Genomic DNA, 12,500 nt, shown 5'->3' on the forward strand with positions numbered 1-12,500 from the left:
GGGAGAGGAAGAAGAGGAGGATAATTATTAGGGAGAATATAAGACTTAGGAAATTGAAGAAAGGGAGGACCAAACACAGGAAAAGAAGGAAGAGGAAGAAAGGAACAAAAGAAGATGAATAAAAAAAAGGTGATGGAGGGGGAAATAAAGAAGGAAAAAAGTTAAAAAAGAAGAAGAAGAAAAAAAAAATCCAAGGAGGAAGAGGTAGAAAAAAAGAGGATGAATCTGAAAAAGGAAGAAGGAAAGGAAGGAGGCAGAGGAAGACTAAAAGAAAAAAAATCAGATGGAAGATGAATAGAAATAGGAAGAGGGAAAAGAGAGAAAGAAAAGCAATGCAAATGACTATGACAAAGGCTACAACTAAACCTATGATGAGAAAGAGAGGATAACAATAAAAGAAATTAATAATAATGAGGCCGAGAATCAGATAAAAATAAACCGAAGGAAAAAAGAACACCATTCAGACTTCATCTACGAATTTCTTTCACTTATTTGAAAACCTCTACATTATTTAAATTAGTCAGCCGATTTGGTGTTAACCCATATCTTTCCTTTTGAAAATATCAAGTTAACTAAAAAAAAAAATATATATATATATATATATGCTCTTGTTATTTTTCAATATTAACTCAAAGTTGCCTGGAAAATGCTATGCTCATTTTTTTTTTTTTTTTCTTTTTTTTGTGCTTAGCCACAAGGGAATCCATTAGTAGACCTTGTGACCTCATGTGATTTCATCTTTCCTTGAATTTGCGGGAAAACTTTTTTTTTTTTTTTTTTTTTTTTTACTATTGCTATCAATAGCAATGGTGTTACTTTAACTGTAGTCATTATTATTACTATAATGTTATAGACTATAGAAAAAGCAATACAAGATACCATAAATTATTTTTTCAAATCAAGAAAAAGGGTAAAAGGCAAGACAGGCAGTACTCGTAATTGGCTCATTGGTGACTTAATACAAGTGTAGCCATCCATGTGTAAACAATTAATAAAGCAAACTCACAGTGGGCATGCCATGTATGTACATGTCATGGCCATCACATTAGAGTTAAATCAACTAACGAGGACGGCATATACCTGTCATACCCACTGAGTTTATCTCATCAATGTTTTTACATATACATAGTTCCACCTACCTTGCTTGTTTACCCTTTTCCTCGAATTTTGGTATGTTTTTTTTTTTTCATATTGCTACTAGTATTGATAGTATAATACATCACTAGTATTATCATCGTGATGACAATAACAATGACAAATTCAATATTAATATTAATATAAAAAAAAAAAAAAAAAATAATAAATAAAATAAAATAAATAAAAAAATAAATAAATCTACAAGTAAACTTCTCACAATACATGACTAAAGTGAATCTTACTTGTTCTCAGCAGTACTGGGCTAACAAATATTGATCAAAATATATTGTTAAATCTAGAAAAAATAAAATGAAAAGTATAATTATGGTAAGCATTGAAATTCTCGTTTTAGTACGCTATCATACACGTTTTTTTTTTATATCAATAATTTTTGAGAGCTGGATGATTGTGATTTTTTGCTTTTACACCATGGATATAAAAACCCTCGATCATTTGCAAAAAAAATATATTACCAATGTACAGTAATGTAAATAAAGTTCCTTATCCTACCGGTACATTTGTTCATTAACACTGGTACAATCACAGATAGGCAGCTTGTGCATATAAGCACACATCACCCTTATTTGGGAGTAGAATTCAGAGTTGGCATTGGAATACAAGATAATCATTTAGGAAGAACACATTCATATTCCTTCAGTCTGTTTATCAATTTATGAAGATCACAAAATTTGAGTTTATCTATTGTTTCCCTAACATAAACCTTGTGAATCACTGTGTTACTCATTGTAACCATGACAAGGTTTTATGCATATCACATTTCTGTGCTAACATGTCCCTTACTGTAATACTGAACAACTGAAGTAAGGTACACACTCAACAGCAAATACCAATGGCCTACATACAAGGCCATATTCTTATGGTTTTACTGAAAAAAAAAAAAAAAAAAAATCAAAATGTTTTTTTCAGAATCAACTTGTATATACCATAGTGGGACAAAGAACAACTGATGTTAAGTATGTGGAAATGTTGGGCTGTTACTAATTCCCGGATGAGAGCCATTGATCTAAATACCATGCTGATAGCAGGCTGTTTAAAAATGCAGTTTGACACAAATGATTATATATAAACATACTGTCCTGTAAACATGATAGCGCTGGTCTTGAATTAACATATATCACCATTAAGGTTGAATAATTCTCCACCAACTAATATATGTGTTTATTGTGTATACAGACTGGGGGTGAAGACAATGTCCCTCTTGATGGCTGTTGACGCTTCTTCCATTTTCTGCATGAGACTTGGGTCACCAATGATCCTGGCCGCATTTCGCACATCCTTCAGAACCTCGTTCAGGCGCTGAATGCACTTGACCGTGATTCCCTCTTGGACATCCGTAAGCTCCATGATCTTCTTGAATGCCATGCCCTTGGCCCACTGGTAGACCACCTCTGTGAGACCAAAGTTGAACTGGTCAACATAGTCGCCCACAGCCTCCTTCAGCCCACACTCCTTCTGCACCTCACCAATGCGTTTGGCCACACCCTTGAATTGCTGGACGCCCTTCAGAAGCTCTGGTGTGAGCTCAGCGTCACTATTATTCCTGTCCTGGAAGACCAAGCTTGACAGAAGGCCAGAGATGATCTCCACTGGGCTCTCAGCAAACACGTTCTCCAGCACCAGCTCAGTGATCATGAGTTCATGGTTGCCCATCTCACAAGCCACGCGACCCTTGAGAGTGACTGTGTTGTTCTCCTCAATGTAGCCTAGTGTCTTGAGCACCTGGATCCTCATTTGGTACTCTGGATGCAACTGCAAAGCCTCTTCAGACATTAGGAACTTCAGCCGTCCAATTTCCTCCCGCAGATGTAACTTCTTGTACATCATGTTGAAGTGCTCCCTGAACTGTGTGCAGTCCAAGCAAGGCATCTCTACGGCCTTCTTCCTTAAGATGTTCATTCTGTGAATATTACTAACGGCTGCTATTTCCCTGATTCCTAGGTCATTCAGTAGGTCCAGACATGCCAGATTCTCACCTCCTGACTCATTCAACCTCTGCATCTCCTTGAGCAGCTCCATGACAGACTGTGATGGAGGGTCATCCTTGAATCGTGGGATCTGCCGTTTCTTAATATTGTCGATAACTTTATCCCCATCTATCTTCACAACCCGGTCTGTTAACGCAGCAATATGCTTGAAGGTAATTTCCAAAAAGCCATGCTCTGAGGGTTCCTCCAAGGGGTCAAACATTGCTTCTGAGGCACTCAGAGCCTCCTTTGCCATGAGTTCATGCTTTGAGTAATTATGCCTGGTCTTTTCCTTCAACACAAACACAGTCATCTTGGTCTTGTCTTTTGCATCAATTTTCAGAACGCAAGCAAGGTAAGACTGATATTGTTCATAACATATGAGTAAAATTCTTCCTGGTGCCACTGCCTTAACAACACCTGGAAAACCATGAATCAGGTTGAAAACATTTGCGCGCTGCTCCACAAACTCTTTGGCAGCTGCATAATATTGTTCAATGCTCTTACACATCATACAGTTAAAGTCAGGTTCTTGCTTCAGCTGTTCAGTATATAGTTCAAGCTCAGCCTGATACTGACTTTGATTTTTGTAAGTGATGGCTTCTGAGAACGATCTCTTCATCATGTCTTCAACACTAATTCTTTCCACACGTAAAATGTTGAGGATCATTGAGTAAGTGAGCTTAAACTGTGATTCCAATTTGGTGGGTTTGCCTAACATCATGCGGTGAAGGTCACCCATTTCCGGCACATCATTCTTGCACAGAACAATCACAGTCCCTGTTGTGTCAAGACCTCTGCGACCAGCACGACCAGCCATTTGAATGTATTCACTAGGGAGTAAGTCTCTGAAGCCTGTTCCATCATGCTTACGGATGGAGTCGAACACAACGCACCTCGCAGGCATGTTGACTCCCATAGCAAAGGTCTCTGTGGCAAACAGCAGCTTCACTAGACCCTTGGCAAACAGCATCTCCACAACTTCTTTCAAAATGGGCAAAATTCCACTGTGATGAACCCCAATGCCCTTGGTGAGAAGTTCCTGCATGTAGACAACCTGTGGTAGCTCTCGATCTGCTCCCTGCAGCCTCTCTGTGCACCTCTTGATAAAGGTATGGATCTCTCCCTTCTCAGCACTGGTGGTCAGGTCCTGACTGAGCAGCTGACTGGCATTGCTGTCACACCTCTTCTTGGAAAGTGTGAACGCCACAATGGGCAGGAGTTCTCGCTTGCTGAGATGGTCAATGAGGCCAATCCACATGTTCTTCTCCTGCTTCTCACCCATATGCTGCCTCGTGTGCTTGGGACCCTGCTGCTGCTGCATCTTACTCTTTTTCTCATTCTTTGCGGTAACTGCATTATTGTAGCCCTTAGTCACAAACTTTCCTTGGGCATCTATCAAGAGGAAGCGTTCATCCTTACTCTTTCCACCCATTCCAGTGTAGAGGAAGTGCTCCAGCGGCACAGGCCGTTTTGTGGTGCTAATCACGTAGATCTTCCTCTTCTTAATTCTGCCAATCCAATCAGCAAATTCAATGGTGTTGGGAACAGTAGCTGAGAGCAATACAATGCTCACTCTCTCAGGAAGCATAATCAGAACTTCTTCCCATACATGCCCTCTCTCTGCATTGTTGATGTAGTGAACCTCATCGAAAATAACCCACTCCAAATCACGAATTAAATCACTACCATTATACAGCATAGACTGCAAGATTTCAGTTGTCATAATCAAACAGGATGCCTTAGGATTAATCTGAATATCACCCGTTAACAAACCTACATCTTCAAACTTTATTTTCAGGTCTCTGTATTTCTGATTTGATAAGGCTTTAATTGGTGAGGTATATATGGCCCTAGTCATATGTTTAAGAGTGAGTGCAATGGCATACTCAGCCACTACGGTTTTACCCGCTGAAGTGTGAGCAGCAACGAAGACACTCTCTCGATTTTCCAGATGCAAAATTGCTTGCTTCTGAAATATATCAAGCTCGAAGGGATAAGTGCAGGCAGGATTAGGTACACGCGTATGAAAATCATCCACAGGGGCGTGAACATCGACCTTCTCAGCCCATTCAGTACTGGGCCCAGAGAGCTCCACTTCCACAGGGGTTTCACTAATGTTCAAGACAAACTCCTCCTTCTTGGGAGCCGGTTCTATCTTAAAGGTTTCAACCAGGTTGGAGTCCTCTTCGTTCAGGCCCTCCAGGGTGAGTGTGGCTGGCTTCTTGGTCTGCTCCTCCTTCACATCAAAGATTTTGAGCACACTCTCATCCACCATCAGCATGTCTGAGATGCTGACCACCAGGTCAGTGCTCTTCTTCTCCTCCTCAGGTTCCTTGGCCTCCTCCTGGGGTGGGGGCTCTGGCTCCTCGAAGGTGATGCCTCGTGACAGCCTGGGGTGTTTGGTCATCAGGTTGGTCAGGTCCAGCACGTGTTCTGCTTCTGTGGACTCCTTGTCCAGTGTGGGCTCTGAGAACCCTCCGGGCCAGAAAGGCAGATTGGTCGACGACCCCCTCACCATCTCTTCTGGAGGTCCTGGAGCACGCCGCATTGACATGGAGTTTTTGGCTGTGGCTCCTGCATCGTAGTTAGACACTTCGTGTACTCCTGTAATATGGCCGGTGGCAGGGTCACGTTCCACCTCAAGGCACGAAGTTACAGGAAAGAGTGTGAGACTGAAGAGGCGCCTGGGGTTTGGCGTTCGGGGGAACCATCGCCGAGAGTGGATGGGGGCATGGATGGGCAGCTCCTCTGGCATCAAGAGGTACTCTTCAATCTGCTCCTTGAGAGTGGGCAGGACAGGAGGCAAGCCCCCAGGCAGCCATGCCAGGCTCCCCATGATTAACTCTTTCCTGAAAATAAAAAACAGACTAATGATATTGCCTAAATAATGTGTCTGCTTCAAATTCACCTGCATGAATTTTGCATGGTGATTATACACTTTACATAATCAACTACATTTTATTAGTTATCTGTTCATATCATAATTGAGAAGTAGTATTCTCATATCTGTTCAATAACCATTTAATATCTGTTTACTTAAGATCCATGCTCTAAACATCAATCTGTTTATGCTTGAAATTTTTGCTTCACAGCAGCAATCACCCAGTGATATAAAGGAAGGAAAAAAATATATTTTCTCTCCTTTTCTCCCTCCTTCCATTTATCATTATTCTTGTACAGGGGTATGAAATTACCTAAGGAGTCGGGCCAAATAATGAATCTGAAACTGATGTAAGTGAAATCAAATGTGCAGTTTCTCATATGGACATCCACACATTTCATTCAACTCATGATTGAAGTTGATCATTAGCTGAATACATAAATATAGTGCTTATCAAAGACATTCAGTATGCAGCACTACTGACCAAATTTTACAACCGCCCCTATAACAACACTGGAAACCGACTGAAGTTTGCTGCAGCTTGTGGATGGAGCTCTGGGACAGAAGAATACATTGAGAAGTCAAAAGTCCATAAATTAGTTTTGATTGGAGCGAAGAAAGACGGCAGATTTTTCCTTCTCGTGGTGTGTGATTTTCTATCTACTCTGTTTTACTTTATTGGGTTGACTGGCCTCATTATGGGTTTGAGGAAGACATTAACACCAGAAACAATTGGAAAAAAGAAACGGCAGTATAGGGGAAAAGTAACTGACACCTTCCTTATGTCATACTCAAATCTCAAATAATTAATGGACCTCTGGTTTCCTAATACATTCTTCTGTCACAGACCTCTGCCCACAAGCCTCTGCAAGCTGCTGTGTTTTCCCTTCATTGTTCTAGAGGTGGGTACAAAATCTGACAAAGATTCAGCAGGTAATGTTGACTTCATTTACAGTTCTCATTTAGACAAGCACCATAAATGCCATTAATTAATTCTATTCCTTCTCAGTATGCGAAAGTGCTAATGGAAAAAAAGGGAGGGCTATGCCTACAGACTGCTTACCGAAGTTGCCTTGGTCTAGTATATATGGCCCCATATTAAAATAATTTTACAACCAATATGAAATACTGAATATTCCTCTCTTTTGGGACTTAATTTCTGACTATAAAAGAAAAGAAAATTTAGAACTTCTGTGATTTTTCATTAGATACTTAGTTTGACTTTGGAGACACCACTGGTACAAAATGATTCAAAATTACCTACTGCCAAAAATCTAACTATCAAAACCTAACTGTTGAGATAAAAGAAGAAAAAGCCGCAAGCACAGACATCTCGGTTCACTGGTAATGTATGAATACAACTCCTGTAAACAGAGATGTTACATACACAGCACCTGATTTTTGCTATTTGCACACATGACCAACCAAGTGCAGAGAGAATATATTTAAGAGTATACCAGAAATGCAAAGTTTCCAACCCAAATATCACATAAGTGACATACAGGTACTAATACATGATAAGAAATTGAAGTGTGACAAACTGTAATTTCAAATCTTCTAAAAGCTAATGCCTGGAACTCTCACAATGCCTTCCTATCACAACAATCCTGCTGCATTGTTGGGGTATTCTCTGCTGATACACCTTGACTTCAACTTATTTGTAGCTTTAATTTACTTACTAAATATATATTTTCTATAACTATCTTGCTGTAAAGTATGACACACAAGAAGTAAAACAGAATCAACTGGTGATGGCTCTGAGGACAATGATGGCTGCTGCTATGATCATCTCCCAACTTGGGTTTATAACAGTATGCAATTACTTTGGCTATTAAAGAAGCTACTCAAGTCATGTTTTACAAATGAAATGTTGCTTGAAAAAAATAATAACAAATTACAGTTTGTCTAATAAACGTGGAGCAAATGGCCCAAATTCAGAGAAAATGGACTATTATCTATAATTCAAATATCTTTTAATTTGCTATTTCCCACTAAAATCTCTTCCAGATGAGTCTCAAAAGAAAGTCAATTTCCTCATTTCAAGTATCTTGCACACTATCAAAAACTGACCATCCATTTCTCAACAAAATTTTCATAAACCTCCCATGCAATTACAGTACATGGTAGAGATTGACTAGCAAGAAACTTTTTACATGTCTGCACCCCTTAGACCAAGTCGTTATTCCTCAAGCTGGCAACCTTAAGGGCACTCCAGGGGATCCATTGCCGTTTGTACTAAAAACCTTCCTCACCCAGGGGCTTTGCTCTCTGTTCCACTCCCTATAGCTGTATTTGCCTCTTGGTGAGCTCTGCCTACTAACCAGGGCTGTGAGTCAGAACGCCCACTCCTTGATTTCTTGTGTATCCTTTTCCGACTCCGATCTCTAGATATAATCATCTTTAAAAGAGAGGATTTCATAATGACCTTTTAATCCCTTGTCCTTACAGGTTTGAGTCAAATGGTTATATCTTTGCTACTGAGACCTGTTTATTGTATATTCTTGAAAAAATTTCATGCTTAGAAAGATTCCATATAGGACTATGACAAAATGACAGCTATATAATTCCTCATTCTCTCAGGTGGAAATAAAGTGTGCGATATGTATAAAAAGTGGTATTTTGCAAGTTATGTTGGGGTCTGAGTCAGAGCCAGGACACTTTTACCGACTCCAGCAACACCAAGTTCCTTATGACTCTGACTCCACAGCCCTGTTCTAAACCCTACCCAATTGCCTTGAGATTGGTCTCCAAACGACATTTAAAAAAAAAAAAAAAAAAAAAAATTATGTCAAATGCGGAAGTACCTGGATGTCTAAGGATAAGTCCGATATGCGAAGCTGAGCTTCGCCCGGGCTATGCCAATGAGGGGAGCCCGGCCTGTGTCGACTAATGCCGACTCGCTAACGTGTGTCAGCTGGTGCTGACTCGTCTTAGTCCTTACCCGCCGTGGTGCCCAATCACAGCAGTAACCTCCAGGCGACAATTGCAACTTCTCGCGCCTGGGCGGGGCGCGAACCGCCGACCCCTCGGATGAGAGGCCGACACGTTACCACTGTACTAGCCCGGAGGCTGCTAGATGTCTTACCAGAACAAACGTGGTAGAGGTTAACTATCCAATAAATCTTTAACATGTCTGCACCCCTGAGACCAAGTCCTTATTCCTCAAGCCAACAACCTTAACCCATTCCCAATGGGTCATGTGGATAGGTATAACATACCACTTGGTCTGCTGGGCACGGCTTATGCATGGCGACGCACCAGAGCGTGTGGAGCAGGAAGTTCCACTACATGTAGCAGATTACTGTGCCCAGTGTTTGCCAGAAATCACCAGAGTTTATGATACTTAGAGATTTCTGATACCCACCAGCATAAAGTTAAGGGCACTCCAGAGAATCCACACACATTGCCATTTAAACTAAAAGCCTTCCTCACCCAGGGGCTTTGCCCTCCGACTCACTCCCTATAGCTGAATTTGCCTCTCCGAGAGCTCGGCCTTCTGAACCACCCAACTGCCTTGAGCTTTGTCTCTAAACAGCATTTTTTACAACATATTTTTTTCTTTCCTTTTTTTATCTTGGCACATGTAGTTTTATCTTCTCTTTCTGACAAGACTGTTAGAGCTTCCCCATCTTTGGCAGTCATTGCATAACTCCACTCCATCTGGCCTTGGCCGAAACAGAGAGCATATGCTGTGATGAATATGAACGACCGATATTAGCCCCAAGCACTACACTTGCGTTACGCTTGTTGTCTTCAATCCCAGACCACGACAACTTCCAGATGATGGGGACAGAATTCGGCCAAAATGATTACGAGAAAATGTTGTTTTAAAAGCCTCGTTGGCTCACAACATGAGATTCATCGCCCGCACTTCTTAGGAGCTCAGAGAACATGATGGCAATAATACATGACTAAAAACCTGACGAAAGTGATGAAAATACAAAAGAAAAAATATGAATCACATAACATACCTTAGAAAGATATAGGCCTATGCATCATTAAAAAAAAATCAGTATCTGGAAAAGCCATAGTACAGCTATACAATAACATCCCCAAACACAAACATGAACATCATTCCCAACGCCACAACGAGAACAAAAATAAACAAAGCAAAACTACCTCAAAATACCCGTTTCTAAATCGAGAAGACGTGGCAGGGAGTGGCAGCTTGAAAGCAAAGAAAAGTCCCTCCCCCCCCTCCCTCGCCCCCCCGAACCCCGACCCCAAAGCACAAGGGCCTTACCTCTCCGAGCAGACGACTTGCGCCAGCAGACGGCGCCAGGGAAGCAGAGCCACGGAAAAGAGGCCGGAGTGGTCGCCGCCTTCGCCCGTCCGCCGAGCCGTCCGAGACCGCTCCCGCCGCCCGCGAAGGCGACCTCGCGTTGCGCAGATAAAACCCTTTCGCGAATCGTGGCGGCCGTTTGGGCGTAGGAAGACGACCCCCTTTCGTCCGCGCTCGGTTTTATGGGCTACATCACCTGATCGGGGGAAGAAATCGGCGGAAGTGGAGAAGGGTCGGAGGAGATTCGCGCGAGAGGCGGGAAAGGCCGCGCATGCGCTCAGGGGGTGGTGGGTGGTGCGGGGAGGGGAGGGGGTGGATGGGTGGGGAGGGGGGAGGGGGTGGATGGGTGGGGAGGAAGAGGGGGCGGGAGGGGTCGGGAGGGGGATAGGGGAGGATGGGTGGGGAGGGGGGAGGGGAGGGGGAGATGGGTAGTGCGGGCAGAGAGGAGGGGAGATAAGGGGATGGAAGAGAGGGAGGGTAAGGGTTAGGGTGAGGGGGGGAAGGGGGTTATTGGGCATAGGAGGGTATAAGGTATGTGGGATAGAGGGGTAGGGGTTAGTAGGGCATTAATAGGCGGGTTTTGGAGAGTGAGGAGAGGGATAGAGGAAGGAAAGGGAGGAGAGAAAGGAGAAAAAAATAGGAAGGGGAGGGGAAAGATGGGAGAGGAGAGGGGCGAGGGGAGGGAAGGGTCAGGGGGTATGCTCCTATGGGGGGTATGGGGGTATGGGGGGGAGGCACTAGGATGTAAACAATGTGTCCGATTGTGTTGACATTATTTTTATTTTCAAACAACTCTACATTTCACAATAGGCTAAAAGTATAATAACTATTGAATATTTTAATGGCGAATATAATGTATCTGATTGTTTATGAATTTATACTAATATGTACCTGCTTTCTTATTTAGTGGAAGAAAGTTCCAGTCCCATATTATCAAAAATGTTCTCTCTTCTGAACTGCGCCTCTAAAGATATTTACTCCTATTATAGAAAAAATAACACTAACTACGTTCATAAAACCCCCTCTGTTTCTTAAAAAAAAGAGCGAGAGAAAATCTCCATAAGATAAATAAAATAAAAACACAGCCTCTCTCTGCAGGGAATCGAACGCAGCGATGAGCATTGATCACAAGAAATTTTACAAGTGATTTAAATGTCCCAAAAATGTTCGAATCACTGAAAAAAAACATCCAGTCTGTCCAGGATGGCATTACCGCAGGGTGAGTGAGTGGTGCAATGAGCCAGGTAAAGGGTATTGTCTGTTATAAAGGCCTTTTGAAGATTGAATACGAGATGTCTCCCAGTTGGTTGGAATGAACGAGTCAAAGTATAGATTTTATGGCGATTTATTTCTTTTAGGGAGAAAGATGGTTAGTGTTTAGTGAGGCTTTGGTAGTTTTGTGTTATACTTGAGGAATGTTGGTTAGAATTAGGATTCTTGTTTTATTTTGGGGGGAGTAGAGGGAGAGGCTGAGCTGAGACATCACTAGTGTAGGATTACTCCAATGAAACGGAATATCTATTCCTATTCGAGACCAGCGTGCAGTATCACAACACACTCTACTTTACACAGATTTATTCTTTTTATATTGGTGTCTTTGTTAAGTTTGGCATGTTAGATTCAAACAATTCATCCAGTATCTAATGTTTATGATAAACATTGGTCTTAAATCACGTTATCTAAAGCGGTGACAGACATTACAATTGGAGCACACAATGCAACACGGTAGACTCTGTGCTTCTCTGCAATGTACCCACACGACATGTATTCTGACGAGATGGAGCTTGGACTGGTTCCTTTTGTAACAATTATTCACAAGAGAAGCCTGTGCGCGTATCCTGTAGAATCAATGTCGAACAAATTGTAAATGGAACAAAAGCAATTGTGAACTTATGCTTTATGCAGATTATTATTTTAATACCTAATAGTATTTGGTTCTGTGTGACCATTTTATTAGCAAAAGTATTCAAGTAGCTGCACTCATTGCATTGGAATTGGAAAGTGTTGTTTTAGTCTTCTTGTAAAAGAACCAATAAACCTTTAGCTTGAGAAATGTTAGCATAAACACAATTCTATTAGTAGCCTCAAACCAGTCTGTGTGGCTTCCTTGACATTAGGTGGTTCAGCAAAGGCCAGCAAACAGCTATGTGTATTCTGGCAAATTTGAGCCCATCGGCCTTCCTGGCAGCTCAGCATCAAATGAGGAACCAGC

General features: G+C 41.8%; 3 protein-coding genes across 3 annotated transcripts in view; 1 reads left to right on the top strand and 2 right to left on the bottom strand.

Moving 5' to 3' along the window:
* LOC125038749 (origin recognition complex subunit 5-like) overlaps positions 1 to 10,582 on the bottom strand; it is a 25,152-nt gene extending 14,570 nt beyond the window's left edge. Inside the window, exon 1 of the mRNA XM_047632326.1 lies at positions 10,485 to 10,582. The gene's annotated coding sequence lies outside the window, so the exon portion shown is untranslated. The remainder of the gene's footprint in view (positions 1 to 10,484) is intronic.
* On the bottom strand, positions 1,587 to 10,575 carry LOC125038739 (helicase SKI2W-like). The gene is made up of 2 exons (XM_047632315.1): positions 10,250 to 10,575; positions 1,587 to 5,974 (listed from the first exon to the last, which is right to left on the bottom strand). The coding sequence occupies exon 2, from the start codon at positions 5,959 to 5,961 to the stop codon at positions 2,317 to 2,319; it is 3,645 nt and encodes a 1,214-aa protein (XP_047488271.1). The 5' UTR covers positions 5,962 to 5,974; positions 10,250 to 10,575; the 3' UTR covers positions 1,587 to 2,316.
* Positions 10,583 to 11,363: 781 nt separating the features above from the next.
* The window catches only part of LOC125043801 (dysbindin protein homolog), a 5,630-nt gene continuing 4,493 nt past the window's right edge, over positions 11,364 to 12,500 (top strand). The window contains exon 1 of the mRNA XM_047640109.1: positions 11,364 to 11,507. Coding sequence (XP_047496065.1) covers positions 11,452 to 11,507 — 56 coding nt within the window. The 5' untranslated portion in view covers positions 11,364 to 11,451. The remainder of the gene's footprint in view (positions 11,508 to 12,500) is intronic.

The sequence above is a fragment of the Penaeus chinensis genome, chromosome 3 (assembly GCF_019202785.1).
Source record: "Penaeus chinensis breed Huanghai No. 1 chromosome 3, ASM1920278v2, whole genome shotgun sequence".
NCBI classification, from domain to species: domain Eukaryota; kingdom Metazoa; phylum Arthropoda; class Malacostraca; order Decapoda; family Penaeidae; genus Penaeus; species Penaeus chinensis.